This window comes from Megachile rotundata, chromosome 16 (assembly GCF_050947335.1).
Source record: "Megachile rotundata isolate GNS110a chromosome 16, iyMegRotu1, whole genome shotgun sequence".
Taxonomy (NCBI): domain Eukaryota; kingdom Metazoa; phylum Arthropoda; class Insecta; order Hymenoptera; family Megachilidae; genus Megachile; species Megachile rotundata.
In genome coordinates this window covers 8,560,489-8,588,377 of record NC_134998.1, presented here as the reverse complement: position 1 = coordinate 8,588,377, position 27,889 = coordinate 8,560,489, and the positions used below count along the sequence as shown (strand labels likewise).

General features: G+C 40.7%; 1 protein-coding gene across 3 annotated transcripts in view; it reads right to left on the bottom strand.

Moving 5' to 3' along the window:
* The window catches only part of LOC100874903 (uncharacterized), a 28,559-nt gene extending 4,735 nt beyond the window's left edge, over positions 1 to 23,824 (bottom strand). Inside the window, exons 1-22 of one of the 3 annotated variants that reach the window (XM_003706453.2) lie at positions 23,567 to 23,824; positions 20,206 to 20,319; positions 19,575 to 19,989; positions 18,849 to 19,004; positions 16,194 to 16,659; positions 14,885 to 15,123; positions 13,990 to 14,357; positions 10,846 to 11,126; positions 10,530 to 10,717; positions 10,283 to 10,450; positions 9,115 to 9,267; positions 8,084 to 8,725; positions 6,732 to 6,890; positions 5,810 to 6,278; positions 4,393 to 4,631; positions 3,863 to 4,215; positions 3,475 to 3,752; positions 3,210 to 3,385; positions 2,822 to 2,989; positions 1,670 to 1,816; positions 1,519 to 1,597; positions 36 to 571 (exon numbers count right to left, since the gene is read on the bottom strand). In XM_003706453.2, the coding sequence (XP_003706501.1) occupies positions 36 to 571; positions 1,519 to 1,597; positions 1,670 to 1,816; positions 2,822 to 2,989; positions 3,210 to 3,385; positions 3,475 to 3,752; positions 3,863 to 4,215; positions 4,393 to 4,631; positions 5,810 to 6,278; positions 6,732 to 6,890; positions 8,084 to 8,725; positions 9,115 to 9,267; positions 10,283 to 10,450; positions 10,530 to 10,717; positions 10,846 to 11,126; positions 13,990 to 14,357; positions 14,885 to 15,123; positions 16,194 to 16,659; positions 18,849 to 19,004; positions 19,575 to 19,989; positions 20,206 to 20,287 (5,762 nt within the window). In that variant the 5' untranslated portion in view covers positions 20,288 to 20,319; positions 23,567 to 23,824. Of the gene's footprint in view, positions 1 to 35; positions 572 to 1,518; positions 1,598 to 1,669; positions 1,817 to 2,821; positions 2,990 to 3,209; positions 3,386 to 3,474; positions 3,753 to 3,862; positions 4,216 to 4,392; positions 4,632 to 5,809; positions 6,279 to 6,731; positions 6,891 to 8,083; positions 8,726 to 9,114; positions 9,268 to 10,282; positions 10,451 to 10,529; positions 10,718 to 10,845; positions 11,127 to 13,989; positions 14,358 to 14,884; positions 15,124 to 16,193; positions 16,660 to 18,848; positions 19,005 to 19,574; positions 19,990 to 20,205; positions 20,320 to 20,383; positions 20,495 to 23,566 lie in introns of those variants that run through there. The other 2 variants (XM_076541658.1, XM_076541659.1) reach the window with 2 other exon arrangements.
* Between the last annotated feature and the right edge of the window lie 4,065 nt (positions 23,825 to 27,889).

Below are 27,889 nucleotides of genomic sequence, written 5' to 3'. Positions count from 1 at the left end.
TGGCAATATAACGAGAGACCGTTATATCCACTCACCGAAGCTCGCCTTTGCTGTTGACATAGTGGCTCCTGTAAAAACCTTCCATATTATCGTTCAGATAACCCGTGAACGAAATGTTGAGCCGCACTTTGTCGCTCGTGATGAATTTTTTCATGAATATCGCCAAGGTCTGAGTGTCCGCGTTCGGCACCATGCTGCTGATTTCCAACTCTTCCGTGGACGAGTTCGCGGAGACTTGGTGAACGATCACTTTCAAGATTCCTAATTTGTGGGAGTTCAGTACAATACGAGACACGTCGTCAGACTGGCGATTTATCTCGATGAGAACTTCTCCGGTGAACTCGAAGTCGTCCTTGAATTGCGGCCATAAGTAGAGAGTGTAGGCTTCAGGTGAAAACGTGGACGGCAGTCTGTATTCTCCCCGAGAATATCGAGTCTCGATCCACTCGTGCAGTTTGGGGACGTGATTGTCCGCCCATTTCAATTCGTAGGCTGGGTCGGTTTTGTATGACTCGAAGGCTTTTGCGGAATTTGGGTATCTGTTGCTGAGCCAGGTAAGCAAGGCACTGTACTGTAATGTAAAATATATATTATGTTTTGTAGATTAACTTGGTATATTTTAAATCATATAGAACGCGTTGACTATCATGCGTTGATATTCTACGCGTTGAACTACCACGCGTGGGATTACCACGCATTGGATTACCACGCGTGAGATCACCACGCGTGGGATCACCACGCGTTGGAATACCACGCGTGGGATCACCACGCGTTAGACTACCACGCGTGGGACCACCACGCGTTGCATCACCACGCGTGGGATCACCACGCATTGGACTACCACGCGTAAGATCACCACGCATTGGACTACCACGCGTAAGATCACCACGCATTGGACTACCACGCGTGAGATCACCACGCGTTGGAGTACCACGCGTTAGACTACCGCGCGTGGAACCACCACGCGTGGGACCACCACGCGTTGGAATAACACGCGTTGGAATACCACGCGTTGGAATATCACGTGTGGGATCACCATGCGTTGGACTATCACGCGTGAGATCACCATGCGTTGGACTACCACGCGTGAGATCACCACGCGTGGGATCACCACGCATTGGACTACCACGCGTGAGATCACCACGCGTTGGAGTACCACGAGTTAGACTACCACGCGTGGAACCACCACGCGTGGGACCACCACGCGTTGGAATACCACGCGTTGGAATACCACGTGTGGGATCACCATGCGTTGGACTATCACGCGTGAGATCACCATGCGTTGGACTACCACGCGTGAGATCACCACGCGTGGGATCACCACGCATTGGACTACCACGCGTGAGATCACCACGCGTTGGAGTACCACGAGTTAGACTACCACGCGTTGCACCACCACGCATTGGAATACCACGTGTGGGATCACCATGCGTTGGAATACCACGTATGGGACCACCACGCTTTAGGCAACCACGCGTCGGACCACCACGCGTTGGTTTACCATACGTAAGCCATTACCTTCTCATAAAGCTTGCGTGAAACCACTCGTTTTCCTATTGCGTTAACGATACTGCGAGCGTCGGACTCTTTCCTGTAACTATAGTACCATGATATTAATAAAGATTCTGTTACAGGGATATTATTATACAAATCATGTTGAAATGCTTACTATTTCACCATAGCGTCGAAATTATGTTCGACAAAGTCCATCACAATTGAGGCACCCTCTGCGCTGGAGTCCATGACGTAAGTGAAGATGCTTGAACTGTCCTCGAATCGTATGGTGGACGACTTGGAAATCGCTTTGAAAAGTAAACTTTAACAGGAGAACAGCAAAATGTAGGTAAATATGATTTGTGGGTGGTTTATAGTTATTTAGTAACAGACATGGACGCAAAGTGGACTAGCACGCGTTGAACTACCACGCGTTGAACTACCACGCGTTGGACTACCACGCGTTGGACTACCACGCGTTGGACTACCACGCGTTGCACTACCACGCGTTGGATTACCACGCATTGCACTACCACGCGTTGGACTACCACGCGTTACACTACCACGCGTTGCACTACCATGCGCTGGACAACCACGCGTTGCATTACCACGCGTTGGACTACCACGCGTTGCACTACCACGCGTTGCACTACCACGCGTCGGATCTCCCACGCGTTGCACTACCACGCGTTGGACTACCACGCGTTGCACTACCACGCGTCGGATCTCCCACGCGTTGCACTACCACGCGTTGGACTACCACGCGTTGCACTACCACGCGTTGCACTACCACGCGTCGGATCTTCCACGCGTTGCACTACCACGCGTTGGATCCCCCACGCGTTGCACTACCACGCGTCGGATCCCCCACGCGCTGGAATCCCCACGCGTTGGACTACCACGCGTTGCACTACCACGCGTCGGATCCCCCACGCGCTGGAATCCCCACGCGTTGGACTACCACGCGTTGCACTACCACGCGTTACACTACCACGCATTGGACCCCCCACGCGTTGGATTCCCCATGCGTTGGATCCCCCACGCGCTGGAATCCCCACGCGTTGGACTACCACGCGTTGCACTACCACGCATCGAACCCCCCACGCGTTGAACCCCCCACGCATTGCACTACCACGCATCGAACCCTCACGCGTTGGATCTCCCACGCGTTGTACTACCACGCGTACACTCCGATTACATTGCCACCTCTACATACACTCTCACGCACATTGGCCCACTCCCAACGTATCTCATAAACGATAATACAATAAAAATGTACTGTATCCATTGTCCACATCCATTATACAATTACATTAAAATTACATACTCTTCGACGATCTGAGCATCCGTCGCACAAGCCATAGACTGAAGTATTATCAATCTGCTTTCAGAGAACGTCTCCGTTATGAAGTAGTTCCATAAATTGAACCAATATATGGGATCATTGGTCCTGGCAACCGTACACAAAACTGTGCTAAGGTAGTTAGGCTGGGGTCTGTAAAAAATAATATTCAAATAAAAATATTCTTACAAATTAGTCATGGCAGCCATATTGTTTTTGTCGTACTGAACACTGAATAAGGCCCTGTGTTTGGGACTTGCAAATTTGAAATATATAAATCGTTGAACTTAGATATTTTTACACTCAGAAATTCTAAAATATTTAAATTTTCACAATTGCGTGTTATTTTTAGAATTACTGTTTGAGTACTTACTTTGTAATTATACCCGGCCAATAGGATAACGCTTGTTCAGTGCAGTTTGATACACCCAATTTACAAGCCCACTTGCGAACGTGTGACCTGAACAATTTAGTTTCATGGCTGTCAGTGCTCTTATCCTCGAATCCCAGGTGATTATATATTGGAGTCAGTAATGATGTTAGGTATTGCTGTAAAATTTCAACAATTTTGAGATTAGGACTGTGTTGTCTAGACATCTATGTTCAAAGTGATTACATAATTATTGAAACAATAATACCTTATATGCACCAAATGCGTCCCTATTCTGCATATGTTTATGCAAATAACTGAGGCCGTTGAAGAATGCGCGCCATGGAAGGTAACTTGTCTCGTTGGCCAAATATTCCATCGCGGATAGAACGATACTGTAATCGACCACATCCGCTCGGCCAAAGTGCAATAAATCATCGACCAGCGCTGCACGATTAATTTCGTGAATCAAATTTCTTTTGTCGCTCTTCAAGAACCCGATTATTCGATTCCACGTGTCGATGTCGTAATTTGTGCGGTAGAAGCCTGGAGAATAAATAAATAAATCGATTTGTGATTTGACAAGATTTGGGAGCTGCGGCAATATAACGAGAGTGTTGTACTTAAACCGTTCTTTGCCATAAACCACGACTTACCAGATTCTTGTACGTTCAGCAAAGTCAAATTGCTACTGTTCAACGGAACAGTGGCTTCCTGTGTATTTTTGATCCAGAATTTTGGTTTCGTGTCACTGAAATCTGGGTTGTCGAGCGACGTCCACGTCAGTGGAATGTACCAGGTGCTGTTAGCAGTCGTTCCTGGTTTCAGGTAAAACCTTTGTTGTTTGACAAGCAGTTTATCAGGTTCGACGGTGACGTGGAGAACGGGGTAACCAGGCTGCGTGGTCCACGTATTCATTATATCATGGAAGGAGTTCTTGATGTCTGGGTCGCTAATCTGATCTTTGAAAGCGTCGAACAGGTCTTCGGGGGTTGCCACATTGTATTGTCTGAAGAATAAAAAAGTCCCGGTGCAATTACTATTCGCGGCTCACAAGAAGTCACTTGAGATAAGACTGCTCCTCAATGTCAATAAGCGCGTAAGGCCCCTCAACTTAACGGCATCGGTACATGAAACTGTTTTTAAAGAATAGCAGATTCAACTTGAATGAAAACTAAAATCTCACCGTTTCTCCAGGTAATTATGAAGGGCCTTGAAGAATACGTCTTGACCGAACGACTTCTCCACCATTCTGATGACGCTAGCCGCCTTCCCGTAAGATATGGTATCGAATATACCCCTAATTTGCGTGGGACTGTACACGTCGTGAGTCATGGCGTGGGTGGAGGCCGAACTGTCCGCCTCCAGAGATGAGTGCACCTGCTCCACCACAAATTGAGCTTCCAGGTTCCAATCCTCTCGTATCTGGTGGAGAGACATTCATTTCGTGGTGACTTCTGATTAATTTCTATAAGTTTGCAGTGATAGGAGGTGGTTTCACTAGGGAGGGGGTTATATTCAAAGGTAGTGCTGTGGGTTAAGTAGTATTTGTGGTTGAACATAGGTAGGCAGGTGGGACACATATGTGGATAGGCAGATAGGACACATATGTGGATGTGTAGATCAAGTATGGAGGTTATGGGGACTGTTAGATAAGTAGATAAGTCAGATAGGCAGGAGAAATTGGTGGATAGGTAGGCTAAAGTGATATGTGGACAGGTAGGACAAATAGGTAGGTAGACTGAGCACATATGTGGATAGCTAGGCCAAAGTGATATGTGGATATGTAGGGCAAATGGACAAGTAGGCACAATAGGTATGTGGATAGATCAAATTGGTTGGTAGGACTAATATGTAGGTCCATAAGTCAGATAAGCATGTAGGGACCATATGTGGATAGGTAGGCCAAATAGGTAGACAGAGCATATATGTGGATAGGTAGGTCAAATAGGTAGGTAGACAGAGCACATATGTGGATAGGTAGGTCAAATAGGTAGGTAGACAGAGCACATATGTGGATAGGTAGGTCAAACAGATAGGTAGACAGAGCACATATGTGGATAGGTAGGTAAACAGAGCACATATGTGGATAGGTAGGTCAAATAGGTAGGTAGACAGAGCACATATGTAGATAGGTAGATCAAACAGATAGGTAGACAGAGCACATATGTGGATAGGTAGGTAGACAGAGCACATATGTGGATAGGTAGGTCAAACAGATAGGTAGACAGAGCACATATATGGATAGGTAGGTCAAATAGATAGGTAGACAAAACAGATATGTGAATACGTAGTTCACATAGGTAGCCAAGTGAAGTAGGTACATATGCACCCCAGTAAGTTAGGTACCTAGCTCTAATAGTCACATAGGTAGATACTTAGGACCCATACACATACATTCATCTCAAATATGTGGATGCCTAAGTCCATCAGATGGACACATATGTTACACAGGCAATTAGGTCCTATAGATAATCACTCCAAAAGTATACCTCTGTCAGCACAAGTAAGTAAGTCACATACTCATGAAGGCTACCTAACTACTAATCATCTCCCCAGCACCAACAACCCCTCAGTACCTTCATCCCCATAAAATTACTCACCCTAGCAGTTCCATGGTACTGGAAGTACCTAGCGAAACCCTCATTCAGCCACAGGTACTTCCACCAGAGAGGGCTGACCAGGTCCCCGAACCACTGATGAGTGATCTCGTGCGATATGACATTGGTGATACTCTGTTTGGACGCTGTGGTCGAGGTAGCGTCAGAATACAGCAAATATCTCTCCTTGTATGTCAGCAGACCCCAGTTCTCCATCGCGCCCGACACGAAGTCAGGTAATGCTACCATGTCCATTTTGGGAAGCTGATATGGCAACGACAGGGCGTTCTCGTAAAATTTGATGAGGGGGTCCATCACGGATAACGCGTAGAGAGTGTCGTTCACTGCGTTTGGTCTTGACCATACGGAGTAAATCCCCTTTTGAGTTGCAGCCAAGTCGCCGACTACCAGGGCCACCAGGTATGTGGACATTATGGGGCTTTCTTTGAATGACACTTTGATTGTTCCGTCTCTGTAATTCAAATGTGGTACAGATACTTACAGGGACTTTTGATGGCAATTTTGTTGAAGCAATGTTAAGACAATGGGGGATTTGCAATGTTTTAAATAGGGGATTTGGAAGTATTAAAAGTGTGATGCAATTTGGTGATTTAAGGTTCTGTAAAATTTTGTGTACGTCTGACGAGAAGGCACGTCGATCAATAAAGATTATATTGTTCGCAGCTGTTTACTTTATAGACACACATAGCAGATACATTCGTTGCACATAAGAAGTTCTTTATAACGTTACAAATACGTATTCTTGCCAGATGCCTTCTTGTGTGCCGTGAACAGTACTTGTGACATATCAATTTGAAGAGCAAAATTAGCTTGCAATGACTACCTAAATATTTCTTAAATGTTTTTATTAAGAACTGGTTGATTGTGAGAGAATTAGTATATTTTGTCATAAGAAATTACTTACGTCTGATTCGCAATGAGACTAATCGGCATATTACTAACTGCGCTAAAATGTTGTGGTACCACGACTTGAATGTTGAATGTCGCTTTCATTGCGGGTTCGTCGAAACAGGGGAACACTTTTCTTGCTCCGACTGGCTCCAAGTGTGTTGCTGCTAACCAACTATAAAATAAGAGGAGTTGTATTAAGAAATGATTAAATTAGCAAATTAGGTGGTTGGGAAATTGGAAAATTGGGAACTTAGGGAGTTGGGAAGTTAGAGGGAATACGCATCGAATTACCGCGTGTCAAATTACAACGCATCGAATCATCACGCGTCGAATTACAATGCGTCGAATTACCACGCGTCGAATTACCACGCATCGAATTACCACGCGTCGAATTACCACGCGTCCAATTACGACGCATTGAATTACCACGCATCGAATTACAACGCATCGAATTACCACGCGTCGAATTACCACGCGCCGAATTACCACGCATCGAATTACCACGCGTCGAATTACCACGCATCGAATTACCACGCAATGAATTACCACGCGTCGAATTACCACACGTCCAATTACCACGCATTGAATTACCACGCATCGAATTACAACGCATCGAATTACCACGCGTCGAATTACCACGCGTCAAATTACCACGCATCGAATTACAACGCATTGAATTACAACGCATCGAATTACCACGCGTCGAATTACCACGCATCGAATTACCACGCATTGAATTACCAAGCGTGGTATTGCTACGTGTTGAATTACCATGCGTCGAATTACCACGTGTCGAATTACCACGCGTGGAATTACTACGTGTTAAATTACCACGCGTCGAATTACCACATATCGAATTACCACGCATCGAATAACCAAGCATGGTATTGCTACGTGTTGGATTACCATGCGTCGAATTACCACGCGTCGAATTACCACGCGTCGAATTACCACGCATCGAATTACCACGCATCGAATTACCAAGCGTGGTATTGCTACGTGTTGAATTACCATGCGTCGAATTACCACGCGTCGAATTACCACGCGTCGAATTACCACGCATCGAATTACCAAGCGTGGTATTGCTACGTGTTGAATTACCATGCGTCGAATTACCACGCGTCGAATTACCACGCATCGAATTACCACGCGTCGTATTACCACATATCGAATTACCACGCGTCGAATTACCACGCATCGAATTACCAAGCGTGGTATTGCTACGTGTTGGATTACCATGCGTCGAAGTACCACGTGTCGAATTACCACGCGTGGAATTACTATGTGTTAAATTACCACGCGTCGAATTACCACGCGTCGAAAAATTGAAAAATTGGTACTAACTACCAATATATCAAAACATACCTTATATTGCCATCATCGTCAAAGTAAGAGCTCCTATAAAATCCTCTCATGTCTTCATTCAAGTACCCTTTAAACGTCACAAAGATGGATACATTCTGTCCAACTTGCAACTCTTCAGCAAGTTCGATCTTCAAGAAATCATATTTCGTATCCACACTCGTATCCACCGTTGGCACATTTTTGCTTCCTACGAGCACAGTAATTTTTTCGTGGACAAGATCCGACGAATGCAAAACGATCGTTTCTGTCTTCTCAGCGACCACAGCACTGATTTCTACTTCTCCCCGGAACGTGAAATTCTCTGCTTCGGCGACGTTGGTCTCGAGCAAGACATTGTACTTTTTGGGACTTAAACTTTTAGGTAAACGGTAGTCCGTAGTGTCGCTGGTGTTGTTTCCTGGCGCGCTTTTTTCTTCCTCGAGGTAAGACTCCACCCACGGTATGACGGCCTTTGTGTTCTCCTCGAACCACCACAACTCGTATCTCGCTATTTGAAGCGCGTTTTGCAGGGATTTTAAGATGCTGCTGAATTCCGCTGAGCGGTTTTGTATCAGGTTCTCGAATTTGTCGACCAGGAGCTCGGTGGAGAAACGTTGCGACGCTGAAGAGAGAACGCTTGAAACCATACCCAGACCGTCGTCACTGGAAGTAAGTTTGAAATCAAGGTTTCTGAACTTTTGGAATGATTGTGGAATTATATAAAAAATCCAAAAAGTGACATAAAGTCTCGTCATAGTGCACGAATGGAAGATTCTGGAAAACGGCGATATAGATAGAGCGTCTAGACTGAATCTCGACTGAGATATCGAAACAGGCTGAATCTGCATGTGGAGTTTGTAGTCAAACTTTGTAATCTCCACTTTTTATTGAATCCCTCTAATTGTTGTCTTAGTGAGTTTTCAAAGTCAAATAGCAGTAGTGACACAAATGGCAATATAACAAGAGTCTGCTACGTTTCTAATTATAGTCTCAAATTGTGACTTTAACGGGGTGAATTAATGGTAAATGTTGTTTTAAGAGTTGAAACTTACTATTCCTGCATTTTGGTGTAATATTTGTTGACGAAATTCATCACCACCTCAGCACCGGCCATTCCTGTACCGTAAACCGCAGAAAACACGGAAGTGGCGTCCTGCTTGCGGATTCTGCTCACTTCGAAACCTTGCAGTGCCGAGAGAAGATATCTGGAATTTATAATAACAATTATATAAATATTAGTATTATTTTAAATATTTGGCATCATTAAATATGTCATTCGATATAAATATCGACTATTTTTATTCAGAATACGGTTGCCCACGGTGATTCCTTAATTACCTAATTTCCCAATTTCTTAATTTCCCAACTCTCTAATTTCCTAATTTTCTAATTTTCCAACTCTCCAATTTCCCAACTCTCTAATTTCCCAATTCTCTAATTTCCCAACTCTCTAATTCCCTAATTTCCCAACTCTCTAATTTCCCAATTTCCTAATTTCCCAATTCTCTAATTTCTCAACTCTCTAATTTCCCAACTCTCTAATTCCCTAATTTCCCAACTCTCTAATTTCCCAATTTCCTAATTTCCCAATTCTCTAATTTCCCAATTCCCTAATTTCCCAGCTCTCTAATTTCCGAATTCCCTAATTTCCCAACTCTCTAATTTCCCAATTCTCTAATTTCCCAACTCTCTAATTTCCCAACTCTCTAATTTCCCAACTCCCTAGTTCCCCAATTCCCTAATTTCCCAACTCTCTAATATCCGAACTCTCTAATTCCCCAACTCCCTAATTTCCCAACTCTTTAATTTCCCAACTCTCTAATTTCCTAACTCCCTAATTCCCCAATTCCCTAATTTTCCAACTCTCTAATTTCCCAACTCTCTAATTTCCCAACTCTCTAATTCCCCAATTCCCTAATTTCCCAGCTCTCTAATTTCCGAATTCCCTAATTTCCCAACTCTCTAATTTCCCAATTCTCTAATTTCCCAACTCTCTAATTTCCCAACTCTCTAATTTCCCAACTCCCTAGTTCCCCAATTCCCTAATTTCCCAACTCTTTAATTTCCCAACTCTCTAATTTCCTAACTCCCTAATTCCCCAATTCCCTAATTTTCCAACTCTCTAATTTCCCAACTCTCTAATTCCCCAATTCCCTAATTTCCCAAATCTCCCAAATTGCCAACTAAATTATTTATAAAATTTTTAGACAAACTATTTACTGTTCTAAGATCGTAGAATTAGTGGTGCATCCAAGAGCCTGCATTATAGTTGCCTGCTCATTGCCGGAGTTCGAGTTGAAATATTGATTCCATAAGAAGTCCCAGTCCTCTTTGGTTCCGTGTTTCACGCCCATGCAATATGCCACTGATCTCTGATTAGCCTTAATTCTGCGGAAAAATGTTAATAATAATTAATTGTTGCTTCATGTTTTTAAGCTTTTATAAGTTTTTTTATAAGTTTTCTCACGTTGCAGTATTATCTTTCCGCCATTGCTGGAACATATTCGTGAAAGTTTTAACACATCCCTCGTGTCCATAATTGCAGGCCCATTTATTCAGTTCAGCTCTCAATAACACTGTCAGTCTATCGTCAGATGGCTTGTCTACATATCCCAGTTCCTCGTATCTATTTTTTATAAGAAGGAGGACGAATTCCTGCAACAATAATACTCTCATTATATGACCGCGATTAATAACTTTACAATTTATTACTTTTCAAATGGTCACATTTCTAAATGGAAATAATTCGGATAATGACATAGTTATTTAATTACTGAACGAACCTTAAACTTCGCATAATACACAGCATGTCCAGATAGCCTCTGATCGAGGTACGAGAGTCCAGTAAGCGCAGACTTGAAAGGCAAATAATTTGTTTCCAATTTCAGATATCGGAGGCCGTCTAACGTCGTGTTATACGATAGCAAACCAGCCCTGGCTAGATTCAGAGCGTCATCGACCAGTGCTGCTCGATTAAGCACATGAATATTCTCGTACTTTTTACTGTTCAGTGTTTCGAAAATTCGGTACCAGGATTCGTTGTCGTAATTCACTCGGTAGAAACCTGCAACGTGCAATTGAACAATCGTCTATACAAATTTAAAGCTTGAGAAAAGTTTTATATTATACAGGGTGTTACAATTAGTGTTCTTGAAATAAGGGGGAGCTGATTTTGAATAAGATTTTCCTTTTCAGGAATGGGGTGCGCAGCTTCGTTTTTGAATTATTAAGGAAAAACATCGGACCAATCAGGGCGCGAGGATTGCGCACGCGCAGACGCTGGCTTGAGGCTGCGCACTAGCGTCTGCGCATGAGTAGGAATTATCACGCGCGGAGTTGCTGTGTTAAATTACCACGCGTCGAATTACTATGAATGGAATTAATACGTGTTGAAGTAGCACGCGTTGAATTACCACGCGTCGAATTACCACGTGTCGAATTACCACGCATCGAATTACCACGCATTGAATTACCACGCGTCGAATTACCACGCGTCGAATTACCACGCATCGAATTACCACGCGTTTTATTACCACGCGTCGAATTACCACGCATCGAATTACCAAGCGTGGTATTGCTACGTGTTGGATTACCATGCGTCGAATTACCACGTGTGGAATTACCACGCGTGGAATTACTATGTGTTAAATTACCACGCGTCAAGTTACCACGCGTCGAATTACCACGCATTGAATTACCACGCATTGAATTACCACGCGTCAAATTACCACGCATCGAATTACCAAGCGTGGTATTGCTACGTGTTGGATTACCATGCGTCGAATTACCACGTGTGGAATTACCACGCGTGGAATTACTATGTGTTGAATTACCACGCGTCAAATTACCACGCGTCGAATTACCACGCATCGAATTACCAAGCGTGGTATTGCCACGTGTTGGATTACCATGCGTCGAATTACCACGTGTGGAATTACCACGCGTGGAATTACTATGTGTTAAATTACCACGCGTCAAGTTACCACGCGTCGAATTACCACGCATTGAATTACCACGCATTGAATTACCACGCGTCAAATTACCACGCATCGAATTACCAAGCGTGGTATTGCTACGTGTTGGATTACCATGCGTCGAATTACCACGTGTGGAATTACCACGCGTGGAATTACTATGTGTTGAATTACCGCGCGTCAAATTACCACGCGTCGAATTACCACGCATCGAATTACCAAGCGTGGTATTGCCACGTGTTGGATTACCATGCGTCGAATTACCACGTGTGGAATTACCACGCGTGGAATTACTATGTGTTAAATTACCACGCGTCAAGTTACCACGCGTCGAATTACCACGCATTGAATTACCACGCATTGAATTACCACGCGTCAAATTACCACGCATCGAATTACCAAGCGTGGTATTGCTACGTGTTGGATTACCATGCGTCGAATTACCACGTGTGGAATTACCACGCGTGGAATTACTATGTGTTGAATTACCGCGCGTCAAATTACCACGCGTCGAATTACCACGCATCGAATTACCAAGCGTGGTATTGCCACGTGTTGGATTACCATGCGTCGAATTACCACGTGTGGAATTACCACGCGTGGAATTACTGTGTGTTAAATTACCACGCGTCGAATTACCACGTGTGGAATTACTGCGTGTTGAAGTACCACGCGTAGAATTACCACGCGTCGAATTACCACGCGTCGAGTTACTACGCACCGAATTACCACGTGTCGAATTACTACGCGTTAGTTGAATTTTTTATTAAAGTTATTCATTCTTCGTATTTTAAATTGTAGAGAATTCTATAGCACACCAGAAATGTGCAATTTCTTGTATATACCAGATAACGATCATTATCATCAAACGCTCGAATGATCCACATAGAAGCGGATAGATAAGTTATCAGTGTGACATGTACCATTATCGAGCACAATATTTAATTAAACTTTATCAGTGCGTGTCAAAAAATCCTATCTCGATAAACGAAATCTTTTTGCACTTTTCTGTCGTTTTCTTATCACCGAATGTCATTAGCCTTCCGTAAGCATATCCCATAAATCCCTATGTTAGCAAAATTACCAAATCTTTGAATATTCAAATTTTCTTAAATGCATATCTGTATATTTATAAATTTACAAATCTTCAGATTCTTACGTTCTTTGGATGGTTTCCATAAAAAAATTCCCTAGAAATTCCTATATTCTCAAATACATAAATCTTCAAATTCCTACATTTGTAAATTTCATTTATCTCTAATTTCTCATATGGGTAAATCCCCTATATCTCAAATTTCTTACATGGGTAAATTCCCCATATCCCCAAATTCTGACACTTACAAATTCCCTATATTCCAAATTCTTAAATCTCCAAATTCCCAAATTTGCAAATTCCCTATATTCCAAATTTCTCACATGGGTGAATCCCCTATATCCCAAATTTCTCACATGGTTATATTACCCATATCCCCAAATTCTCACATGGGTAAATTCCCCATATCCCCAAATTCTCACATTTGCAAATTCCCTATATCGCAAATTTCTCACATGGGTAAATCCCCTATATCCCCAAATTCTCACATGGGTAAATTCCCCATATCCCCAAATTCTCACATTTACAAATTCCCTATATGCCCAAATACCTAAATTTCCAAATCCAAAAAATCCCCAAATCCTCCAAATACCAAAATTCTGGAACTTCCCAAATTCCCTATATTTCCAAAACCCCAAATCTCCAAATCCAAAAATTCCCCAAATTCTCCAAGTCCCAAAATTCTGGAACTTCCTAAATTCCCTATATTCCCAAAACCCCAAATCTCCAAATCTAACAATTCCCCAAATTCTGCAAACCCCAAAATCCTAAAACATCCCAAATTCCCTATATCCCCAAATCCCCTCACTCCTAAATCCCCACATTCTCCATATCCCCTCCAACATCCCAACGCCACTTACCAGAAGACTGAACATTGAATATCACCCATTCCGTGTTATTCCCAACGACAACTTTATCCTGCGCCTTGCTCAACCAATACCCCGGCTGCAAGCTGCTAAACCCTGCTTTATCCGTGCTCCAAGTGAGGGGTATCCACCACGTCGAGTTTGTCGAAGTCGATTTCAAATTCCTCAGAAGGAAACGTTTCTGCGTCACACTCGCTACTCCCTGTTTGTCGAGGGTCACTGTCACCACAGGGTATCCTGCTTGCTCCGTCCACGTGGTCATGATCTCAGCAACAGTGGTGTTTAATTGCATCTTACGACTGTTTATCTCGTTTTGCAACTCTCTCCAGAGGTCCCCTGGACGAGCTACCTTCACCTCTTTGCTGCAATTGTCACAAGATTTGTTTAGGTTAAGTTAGGTTAGGTTAGGTTAGGTGTCCATATTTAGAGTTTCATTGTTCAAGCTACCTGTTATACTTCCATCAATGTACAAATCATTTCAATTATGTACAAATCATCATTGCAACAATTTGATTATGTGTATCTATATGTCAAACTCATACAATGACTTCATATGTAAAAGCTAGCTGCCATACTTCCATCAATGTACAAATCATTGCATCAATTTGATCATGTGTATCTAATTATCAAAGTCATACAATGACTTCATATGTAAAATCATATGTAAAAGCTACCTGCCATTCTTCCATCAATGTACAAATCATTGCATCAATTGGATCATGTGTATCTAATTGCCAAAGTCATACAATGACTGCATACGAAAAATTTTACATATGTTCATACGTGTCATCATATATGAGAGCTCACATGAAGCTTGCTACTATCCAGGGTATCATATACCATCATAGCTACCAAAGTACCAAAGTACTAGTAAGAACTAGATACTCACTTGTTCTTAAGATAATTTTGCAGTACAGCCTGGAACAAGTCCGGTCCAAAAACAAGATTCATCATCCTCACGATGCTACCGCCCTTGTTATACGTTATGGTGTCCCCTATGGAGCTAAGGTGCTGCGAGTTTGAAACCTCGCGAGTCATCGGCTGCGACGACTCGACGCCGTCTGAAGCGTAGGCGGTTTGGTGCTGCTCCACAACGAACTGCTGGTCCATGTTCCATGTCGGCTCAATCTATCAAATTTTAAATATTAGTGAGCTTTGTATGTGGACGGATCATAGAGTTATCATTGCAGCTCCAAAGTACTGGAGTATATTGTACATGTATGTTGTACATGAACAGATCATGGAGTTATCATTGCAGTTCCAAAGTAGTGGACTACATTGTATATGTACGTTGTATATGAACAGATCATGGAATTATCATTGCAGTTCCAAAGTACTGGAGTACATTGTATATGTACGTTGTATATGAACAGATAATGGAGCTATCATTGCAATTCTAAAGTACTGGACTACATTGTACATGTACATTGTACATGAACAGATCATGGAATTATCATTGCAGCTCCAAAGTACTGGACTACATTGTATATGTACATTGTATATGAACAGATCATGGAGGTATCATTGCAGCTCCAAAGTACTGGACTACATTGTATATGAACAGATCATGGAGATATCAGTGCAGTTCCAAAGTACTGGACTACATTGTACATGTACATTGTACATGAACAGATCATGGAATTATCATTGCAGCTCCAAAGTACTGGACTACATTATACATGTACATTGTATATGAACAGATCATGGAATTATCATTGCAGTTCCAAAGTACTGGAGTACATTGTATATGAACATTGTATATGAACAGATCATGGAGCTATCATTGCAGTTCCAAAGTACTGGGCTACATTGTATATGTTCATTGTATATGAACAGATCATGGAGTTATCATTGCAGTTCCAAAGTACTGGAGTACATTGTATATGTATATTGTATATGAACAGATCATGGACTTAGCATCACGGTTCCAAAGTACTGGACTACATTGTACATGTACATTGTATATGAACAGATCATGGAGTTATCATTGCAGTTCCAAAGTACTGGAGTACATTGTATATGTACATTATACCTAACCACATCAACATGGACTCACCATAGCAGTTCCAAATTACTGGACTACCTCATACATACACATCATACCTAACCACATCAACATGGACTCACCATAGCAGTCCCAAATTACTGAACTACCTCATACATACACATCATACCGAAACACCTCAACATGAACTCACCATAGCAGTCCCAAAGTACTGGAAGTACCTAGCGAACGCCTCGCTCAGCCACAGATAGCTCCACCATTCCGGCGTGATCATATTCCCGAACCACATATGCGTCAGCTCGTGAACGATCACGGAAGCTATAGTCTGAGTCACAGCATCCGAAGTTGAAGCTTCATCGCGCAGTAGCCTGGTCTCCCTATAGGTGATGAGACCCCAGTTCTCCATAGCTCCGGCCGAGAAGTCAGGTACAGCCACCATGTCCATTTTCGGGAGCTGGTAATCTTGTTTGAAGAAGTTGGAGAGGCTTCGGAGACCACGTGGACCTACGTCCAGAGCGTATCTGGCTTGCTCGATGGCGTTGGGTCGCGCCCATACGCTGAAGTTACCGGTTTTGTAGCTCTTGAAGTCGGAGACGATGAAGGCGACTAGGTAGGTGGACATGGGGATGCTTTGCTCGAATTCGTCCCAGATTTGATTCCTGTGGAGGAAAAGGAGGATTTATTGACTTGTGTGAGCTTTGGGTGTGGGTTTGAGGTTGAGTGAGGTTTTTGAGGTATGTTCTCAAGGTTGACACGTTGCAAGGACCTTGAGGTGTATTCTTTAGGTTGACTCGTTGCAATAACTTCAAGGTATATTCTCAAGGTTGACACGTTGCAAGGACCTTGAGGTATATTCTTTAGGTTAACTCATTCCAATGACCTCAAGGTATATTCTCAAGGTTGACACAGTACAATGACTTTGAAGTACTGTTTCAAGGTTAACACTATAACCTTCAGATACGTTCTCAAGATTAATATGCTCACTCAATGTAAATTCTCAAGCTTAACTTATTATAATGAGCTTCTCCTCAAGGTTATATATTTCGCAATGACCTCAAGGTATACCCTCAAGGTTGACACAGTACAATGACTTTGAAGTACTGTTTCAAGGTTAACACTACGACCTTCAGATACGTCCTCAAGATTAATATGCTCACTCGATGGAAATTCTCAAACTTAACTTATTATAATGAGCATCTCCTCAAGGTTATATATTATAATGATCTCAAGGTATATCCTCAAGGTTGACACAGTACAATGACTTTGAAGTACTGTTTCAAAGTTAACACTATGACCTTCAGATATGTTCTCAAGATTAATATACTCACTCGATGTAAATTCTCAAGGTTAACTTATTATAATGAGCTTCTCCTCAAGGTTATATATTTCGCAATGACCTCAAGGTATATCCTCGAGCTTGACACACTACAATGACTTTGAAGCACTGTTTCAAGGTTAACACTACGACCTTCAAATATGTCCTCAAGATTAATATGCTCACTCGATATAAATTCTCAAGCTTAACTTATTATAATGAGCTTCTCCTCAAGGTTATATATTTCGCAATGACCTCAAGGTATATCCTCGAGCTTGACACACTACAATGACTTTGAAGCACTGTTTCAAGGTTAACACTATGACCTTCAGATACGTCCTCAAGATTAATATGCTCACTCGATGTAAATTCTCAAGGTTAACTTATTATAATGAGCTTCTCCTCAAGGTTATATATTTCGCAATGACCTCAAGGTATATCCTCGAGCTTGACACACTACAATGACTTTGAAGCACTGTTTCAAGGTTAACACTACGACCTTCAAATATGTCCTCAAGATTAATATGCTCACTCGATATAAATTCTCAAGCTTAACTTATTATAATGAGCTTCTCCTCAAGGTTATATATTTCGCAATGACCTCAAGGTATATCCTCGAGCTTGACACACTACAATGACTTTGAAGCACTGTTTCAAGGTTAACACTATGACCTTCAGATACGTCCTCAAGATTAATATGCTCACTCGATGTAAATTCTCAAGGTTAACTTATTATAATGAGCTTCTCCTCAAGGTTATATATTTCGCAATGACCTCAAGGTATATCCTCGAGGTTGACACACTACAATGACTTTGAAGTACTGTTTCAAAGTTAACACTATGACCTTCAGATATGTCCTCAAGATTAATATACTCACTCGATGTAAATTCTCAAGGTTAACTTATTATAATGAGCTTCTCCTCAAGGTTATATATTGCAATGACCTCAAGGTTGACACACTACAATGACTTTGAAGTACTGTTTCAAAGTTAACACTATGACCTTCAGATATGTCCTCAAGATTAATATGCTCACTCGATATAAATTCTCAAGGTTAACTTATTATAATGAGCATCTCCTCAAGGTTATATATTGCAATGACCTCAAGGTATATCCTCGAGCTTGACACACTACAATGACTTTGAAGCACTGTTTCAAGGTTAACACTACGACCTTCAGATAGGTTCTCAAGATTAATATGCTCACTCGATAAAAATTCTCAAGCTCAACTTATTATAATGAGCTTCTCCTCAAGGTTATATATTGCAATGACCTCAAGGTTGACACACTACAATGACTTTGAAGTACTGTTTCAAAGTTAACACTATGACCTTCAGATATGTCCTCAAGATTAATATGCTCACTCGATGTAAATTCTCTAGCTTAATTTGTTATAATGAGCATCTCCTCAAGGTTATATATTGCAATGACCGTAAAGTAGATTCTCAAGCTTGGCATACTACAATGACCTTAAAGTACATCCTCAAGGTAGTATACTGCAATGACCTTAAGTATATTCTTGAACAACTTACACAGAAACAGAATTACGAAGTGGCATGTTGCTGAGGCAAGTATATTCCGGGGATCTCAAGATCCTGAGTACGAAGGTTGCCTTGAAACTCGGCTCATCAAAGCAGGGGAAGGCGTGTCTCGCGTGTGCTGTCTGGAACTGTGTTGACGCCATCCACCTGGATTTTGAAAAACATGTACAATCTGATGAGTATTGAAGTCAATCCGATTGACAAAGTAGTCTATAGGATCATCAAAGTAGTCAGTTGGTCTTTGATTAGAAATACATTGAATGAAATCGTAATATGACACTGTTAGACCTGTCTTGTGGGAATTGGGGAATGTAGGAATTGAGGAATGCGGGAATTGGGAAATGTGGGAATTGGGGAAAGTGGAATCGGGGAATATGGAAATTGGGGAATGTGGAATTGGAAAAAGTGAAATTGGGGAATGTGGGTTAGGATACAGTGCACCTGTATCCTAATGTGCCTCCTATGTTTCTTACTATACCCCTTATGTATCCTACTATGTCCCCTATGTATCCCTACGTCATATTTATCTTGATAACTACCCATTTTATTCACGAACCCAGCTCTAGGGCAGTAATGGGCACACCAAGTGCCCGCAGCCTAACTACCAAGCTCTGACATGTTGAATCACAGGAATAACGCACTAGTAATTGTTACTAAGTATGCTAGGTGTACTAAGTGTTGCCCATTATTGTCCTAAAGACTCCCAACAATATTCACCTAATCTTTCCTTCGGCGTCGACATAGGAGCTCCTGTAGAATCCGATCATGTCATCCCTGAGTTTTCCACTGTACTCGAAGTTGATGGAAATATTCATTCCCTTAGCGAGTGGTTCTTCGAGTTTAAGCGCATATTTCTCTGTAACGTTGTTATATATCGGTGGATTCTGTACATTCACGGATACGTTGTTCAATAGGTTGGTAACGGTGGCCTTCGTTACGGTGAGGCTTCCTTTATGAACGATTACGATGTCGGTCGCTTCTTGTACCACCGCCTTGATGCGTACGATGCCGTTGAACCCGAAGTCACCTGATAGTCTTGGCATGAGCATAATCTCGTAATTGACGGGGATGATCGTTTTTGGTAAACGGTAGTCGTCGAGGGAAACGCTTCCATTGTCTCGTGTTATTGGTTCTGTGTAATGAAGTTTAGGTTTAATCGACGAATGGACGGTAAATGAAGGAAACTATCAGACTATCGATTTTGTTTCTATATGACTTTTAGCTAGGTGTATGTATATTTCAATAACGATGCTTCTAAATCATTTCAATTTAATTTATTTCTCGAAGATAAGAATGTTTCTTGTAACTAAGGTTATTTTATCTAATTTTTACGTAGGTCAGCAATCACCTTGGTTCCCGCTTGCCAATTGAAGTCCAGCCACGAGGAAGACCAAGATGGTGGTCGATGCGAAGTCCCGGACAAAATTCATGGTGGCCAGTCAATGTTCTCTCGCTTGATAACCTGTATTGTAACATTGGAAAATGAGGATCTGCAAAGTCGCACATGGAAAATCACGTAAACGTACTCGAGAACATTAACCTATCTACATTAAGAATTATTGGAAATTCCTTGGAACAAAATTATTTTTTGAGATAACTTCAGATAATGTCGTCAGCGAGAAACATCAAAATGGTGCACCTGTGCACGCATTCATTTCATTCTTCTTTTTTTTCCAATGAATGTACCGATGTCAACCTGCGAGTTGGCGCGTGAAAAATCGACAAAAATATCTGCTGACGCCAAACTGCCATTTGCAATCGGTGTACATTTAAGATGGCGCCCAAAAGTGCAATACCGATGTCACGAGTTGGCACTTGGAGCTGTGTTTAGATTGGTTACGGTTGCAATTTTCCAAATTTAGAGATTCTTGAACTTGTAAATTTCTGTATCTTTAGATTTCTACATCCGTAAATTTCTATATTTACAAATTTTCAGATTATCGATTTTCCAATTTCCTAATTCCACTTTCCCCAATTCCCACATTCCCCAATTCCACTTTCCTCAATTCCCACATTTTCTAATTTCACTTTCCCCAATTTTCACATTCCCCGATTCTACTTTTCCCAATTCCCACATTCCCCAATTCCACTTTCCACAATTCCTACATTTTCTAATTCCACATTCCACAATTCCCACATTTCCCAATTCTCACATTCCCTGATTCCACTTTTCCTAATTTCCACATTCCCCAATTCCCACATTCCCCAATTCCACTTTTCCCAATTCCACATTCCCCAATTCCCACACTCCCCACTTCCCATATTCCCCAATTCCCACTTTCCCCAAGTCCACATTCCCCAATTCCCATTCTCCCAATTGCCATACACCCCAATTCCCACATTCCCCAATTCTCACAATCCCCAATTCTCATATTCCCCAATTCCCACAATCCCCAATTCCCACATTCCCCAATTCCCACATTACCCAATTCCATACCCCCAATTCTCAATTTCCGAATTACCAAATTTCCAAATTCTCAAACTTTCAAATCTCCATATTCTCAGCTGACGCCAAACCGCCATTTGCAATCGATGTACATTTAAGATGGCCCCCAAAAGTACAATACCGATGTCAACCCACGAGTTGGCGCGCGAAGCCGACGTGTTTAGAAGAGCTAGTCAGAATAGAAAAATGGACGCCTCACACGTATTTTCGGCGGAACAATTGGCTCTCGCCGGTCACGCGCACCGATTAGGCGAAAAACAATGAGAGTCGGCAAACGTCTCTCGAGTGAGCGAGATAGCCATTGCCTTCTGCAGTTGTTGTCATTATTATTCTTATGCGCCGAAATGTAACTGGAAGTGTTCACGGTGAGGAGCTTCTTTTACTTTGGGTCACGCGCCATCTCGTGGGTTATCTGTATGTCGATTGTCGACATCTGAAGCTGTCTAAAATTTGAAGGTATCGTGTGGACAGTTACCGAGGGCACCTATCTAAAGTCTCTTTCAAATGGAACATAAACTTGCATGTGGACACTTATCAAGGGCTATCTAAAATTTGAAGACATGTGGACAATTATCGAAGTCTATGTAAACTGTATCTTTGCAAAATTAAACTCAAAGTATATGTGGACACTTGTCAAGACCTAGAGCTATCTAAAATCAAGACTTAAAGCTATCTAAAATCAAGAGCTAGAGCTATCTAAAATCAAGACCTAGAGCTATCTAAAATGCAAAGTTGTCCATCGCGCGCCAACTCGTGGGTTGACACCTGTAGCTTCGCCGCATCCTCCTGTTTTTTTAATGGGCCTTTAAAATCGATTATTCTTCACACGACTCGGTAAAATGTGTCGAATATTTTGAAGAGTACATGCGATGAATTGCTACTCGGTGTAAGAATGAACAAGTAAATATTTGCTGAGCGAAGATAACGATTCGATGCGATAACTTTCTGGTTGAACTGAATTTATTAACAGATGGAAACGTACTGATTAAACATCGGTAACGTTGATTAATGGTATCACGCTTGTACAATGTACACAGACTATCGTATTAGTATTTACGTTTAAATACGAACTACGGATTCATTGTAAATTAATTTTTATTTCAAATAAAAGAATGGTTTCTGTTTCGATACACTTTGCTGAAATGATAAAATTTATCGATGTGAATGATTGACGGGAACTATTAATTAAACGTTGTAAAATGAAGCAGATAAACCGAGGTTATTAAAAATAACGAAGATTAATAAACGGAAGAAAAGACGGTTTCAGAAAAATGAATTGTTTACTGTTTCTTTTTCTAAGAAATGAGTAATGCGGATCAAGAGTTAAATCGGTATTATCAATAAGTTATATCGGTGTTACTTCAAAATTTTGATAATGCACTTCAATACGCAATTACGCCGATTGCTACGGTATCAGGTGACACGAACATGACAAGAACAGTAGAATTTGTATGATATTTAGTTACAGGTCATTTGCTATTTATTGGGGAGAATCTGGGGAAAATAAGGAGAAGCATAGGAAAAGTATTGAGGAAAATGAAAGAGGAAGATTTGAGTAGTTGAGAATTTAGTTACGCCTGAATTATGAGAAGTTGGGTATTCGGTTACGTTTGAAATATGAGAAGTTAGGTATTTAATTACATCTTAAACTTGAGAAGTTGGGTATTCGGTTACATTTGCAATATGAGAAGTTGGGAATTTAATTACATCTGAAACTTGAGAAGTTGGGTATTCGGTTACATTTGCAATATAAGAAGTTGGGTATTTAATTACATCTGAAACTTGAGACGTTGGGAACTCGATTACATCTGAAACTTGAGAAGTTGGAAACTTAATTACAATTGAAACTTGAGAAGTTGGGAACTAGATTACATCTGAAACTTGAGAAGTTGGGAACTCGATTACATCTGAAACTTGAGAAGTTGGGAACTTAATTACAATTGAAATTTGAGAAGTTGGGAACTGGATTACATCTGAAACTTGAGAAGTTGGAAATTTAATTACAATTGAAACTTGAGAAGTTGAGGACTCGTTCCTATTTCAAATTTGAGAACTTAGGAATTTGAAAATTATTCCTATCCCTATTATTCCAACACCTGAACATCCACCAATTAAAAAATTCCAATCACTCCAATAATCCCAAATTTCTTTCCAAAAATACCAAGCATCCCAACATACAAAATCCCCAAAAACCCTTTAACTAAAAAAAGAAGTTCAAAATATCATAAATTATAAATACCGGCGAAAAAGGAAGAGAACTTACAAAACTGCCCTCGGTCCTAAACCGGTGTCTTCATAGTCACATCCTTCGCGAATTTGCAACGATTGTCAATAGCTTCTGCGCTAAAAATGTCTATATTCGAAAGTGAAAGTCACTTATAGCAAAAACAATGCGTATCACCAACGTGTTTCACGGACACAATGCGCGATTATGCGGTTCACGATCGTGGATTAACGCAACGCTCTTTTCGCGAAACCTTCTGTCAGCTTGCTCTCAGCCAACTAGATCGTCACCTCCGTTTCCATCACTTTTTGACACGTGCCTGAAATTTGTCAAATAGTATCAATTATCTTATCGGAACGATTGACCAAGGGCTGATACACGGCTCTGTTTTATCGTGTGCGAGATACCACTTTCATAAACACCACAAATTCTTTGTTCGTCGAACGTTCCTGTACTTTGCGTCATTCGGATTGGGACTTTTGGGAATGTCATTTAAGAGCGAGGTCATGGAGGAAATAATTCGGGCGAAGGTTAGATAGGAACCTTGTTATATGGCCGTCTGGATTTAAAAGAATATTGCAGATTATTATGAAGGGACTATTTAACGTTAACTGGGTAGACTCTCGTTATATGGCCGTTCTGCATTTGAAAGAATATTGCAGATTATTATGAAGGGACTATGTAACGTTAACTGGGTAGACTCTCGCTATATGGCCGTTCTGCATTTGAAAGAATATTGCAGATTATTATGAAGGGACTGTGTAGCGTTAACTGGGTAGCGTTAACTGGGTAGACTCTCGTTATATGGCTGTTGTAGATTCAAAAGAATATTGCAAATTATTATGAATGGACTATGTAAGGTTCACTAGGTAGGACTCTTGTTTTATAGCCGTTCTGGATTTAAAAGAATATTGCAGATTATTATGAAGGGTCTATGTAACGTTCACTGAGTAGGACTCTCGTTATATGGCCGTTGTAGATTCAAAAGAATATTGTAAATTATTATGAATGGACTATGTAAGGTTCACTAGGTAGGACTCTTGTTTTATAGCCGTTCTGGATTTAAAAGAACATTGCAGATTATTATGAAGGGACTGTGTAACGTTAACTGGGTAGACTCTCGTTATATGGCCGTTGTAGATTCAAAAGAATATTGCAGATTATTATGAAGGGACTATGTAAGGTTCACTAGGTAGGACTCTTGTTTTATAGCCGTTCTGGATTTAAAAGAACATTGCAGATTGTTATGAAGGGTCTATGTAACGTTAACTGGGTAGACTCTCGTTATATGGCCGTTGTAGATTCAAAAGAATATTGCAAATTATTATGAATGGACTATGTAAGGTTCACTGGGTAGGACTCTTGTTTTATAGCCGTTCTGGATTTAAAAGAATATTGTAGATTATTGTGGATGAAGTATGATGTATCGAGGAGTCTTGTCATATTATAATTGAGAGGATTACAGAAATATGCTGATAAGCTTGGAAGTTGCAATTCTGGAAATTAGCAGTTTGGGGAATTTTGAGAAGTTGAAGTTGAATTGCAGGATTTGGAAATGTAGGGAATTTGGAAACTTGAATATTTATAAATATATGAAACTATGTCCTAAGATTCCCAAACCACCGAATCCCTAATTGCTCGTACTCTTAAGTCCACGTACCCTTAAATCCCCGTACTCTTAAATCTTCATACCCTTAAATCCCCGTGCTCTTAAATCTCCATATCTTTAAATCCCTGTACCCTTAAATCCACCTACCCATAAATCACCATATCCTTAACTTCCCGTACACCTAAATCCCCATACCCTTAACTTCCCGTCCCCTTAAATCCCCGTACTCTTAAATCTCCATATCCTTAAATCAACATACCCTTAAATCCCCGTACCCTTAAATCCCTGTACCCATAAATCCCCGTACCCTTAAATCCCTGTACCCTTAAATCCCTGTACCCATAAATCCCCCTACACTTAAATCCCCATACCTTAAAATCCTTGTACCCATAAATCCCCGTACCCTTAAATCCCCATACTTTAAATCCCTGAACCCCAAACTTCTCACCAAAAATTCACTAAAAAGTTTCCCAAAACAATCACCAAAAACTTCCTATTAACTACTTAACTAATACTACCTGTAATTTATTACAGCAATTTCCATTAAACACCAGCACGTTTAAACTCAAGAAATCGGAAAAATTGTGGCTCTGCAGTGAAACGAGTAAAATATTCCTTTCCCAGAGACGAATGTCAACAACATCATTAATATTAAACACTGTAATAATAAACAGAATACGATGGTAAATTTTACAGAACGTGACAAGTGTTTTTTACACCTGATCTACCGCTGACTCACACCGACAAAGAAATTACTCATTCCACTTTCGAACTTACCGATTGTTTATCAAATTTTAGTGCGAACTAACTTTTAAGTAATAGTTTTTGTATCGTATCGAGCAACACGATCGCTTCGACGTATTTACCCGAACGATAAAAGCGTTTTCGTGTAGTAAACCGTTTGGAAGTTGCTTTCGTTCGTTTTGGGAGCAATTATTGTATAATACTATTTTAGCGAAATAGTGCCGGAAATAAAGAGCAGAAGAAAATTTTGTGTTTGATTTAATTTTTAATTGGAATGTTATTTTTGACATCTATATTGGGGAGATTTGGGAATTGGGAAATTAGTGAATTAAGGAGTTGGGGAATTAAGGAATTGGGAAATTAGAGAATTGAGACATTAGAGAAATGGGACATTAGGGAATTGGGGAATTAGGGAATTAGGGAATTGGAGAATGTGGGAATTGGGGAATGTGGGAATTGGGGAATATGGGAATTGGGGAATGTGGGAATTGGGGAATTATGGAATTAGGGAATTATGGAATTGGGGAATTATGGAATTGGGGAATGAGGGAATTGGGAAATTATGGAACTGGGGAATTATAGAATTGGGGAATGTGGGAATTGGGAAATGTGGGAATTGGGGAATGTGGGAATTGGGAAATTATGGAATTGGAGAATTACGGAATTAGGAAATTATGGAATTGGGGAATTATGGAATTGGGAAATTATGAAATTGGGAAATTATGGAATTGGAGAGTTATGGAATTAGGAAATTATGGAATTGGGGAATTATAGAATTGGGGAATTATGGAATTGGGAATTTATGGAATTAGGAAATTATGGAATGGAGAATTTATGGAATTAGGAAATTATGGAATTGCGGAATTATGGAATTGCGAAATTATGGAATTGGAGAATTATGGAATTAGGAAATTATGGAATTGGGGAATTATGGAATTGGGAATTTATGGAATTAGGAAATTATGGAATTGAGGAATTATGGAATTGGGAAATTATGGAATTGGGAAATTATGGAATTGGAGAATTATGGAATTAGGAAATTATGGAATTGGGGAATTATGGAATTGGGAATTTATGGAATTAGGAAATTATGGAATTGAGGAATTATGGAATTGGGAAATTATGGAATTGAAGAATTATGGAATTGGAGAGTTATGGAATTAGGAAATTATGGAATTGGGGAATTATAGAATTGGGGAATTATGGAATTGGGAATTTATGGAATTGGAGAATTATGGAATTGGGAATTTATGGAATTAGGAAATTATGGAATTGAGGAATTATGGAATTGGGAAATTATGGAATTGAAGAATTATGGAATTGGGAAATTATGAAATTGGAGAATTATGGAATTGGGAAATTGTGGAATTGGAAAATTTGTAAATTCGGGAATTAAAGAATTTGAAAATATAGAAATTTGTGAATATAAAAATTTCTAAATTTGTAAATTCCTAAATTTAGAAAATTGTAACCATAGCTTTCCTAAACCCGTCAGTCCCACGCGCCATCTCATGCGTTGCCATCAGTACACTCTTCTGTCGTCAAAAGATAAAAGCGCCTATTCATTCATTCTAAACCTCACACTTCCGCCGAATTATTTCAATTAGCTCACAAATGTTCCGATAAAGACAAGAAAGAAATTGTCCGACGAAAAGCCAAAAGCGATCCTTCAAAGTTGCTTTCGATGTTCAACCGTTAAACATTTAATCTGGATTTTACTGCACGATCGTAATCTTTCGCGGAAATCTCTTTTCCTAAACGAAATTGCGTACAATGTAACCTTTATTGTTTCCGAAATTACGCAATCTTATGATATACCATTAATACACTATAATCCTACAATTATTTTCGATCTTTCTAGGAATTTAGTTACTACATGACTATGTATGGAACTTCTTGAGGAACTGTGCAAAAAGTAATCTTATCTCAAAATCATTTTAACCGCGTCAAATATACTTTTTATTGCAACACGTCTTGCAAGGCCGTCATCATTACACAAAATTTCATAA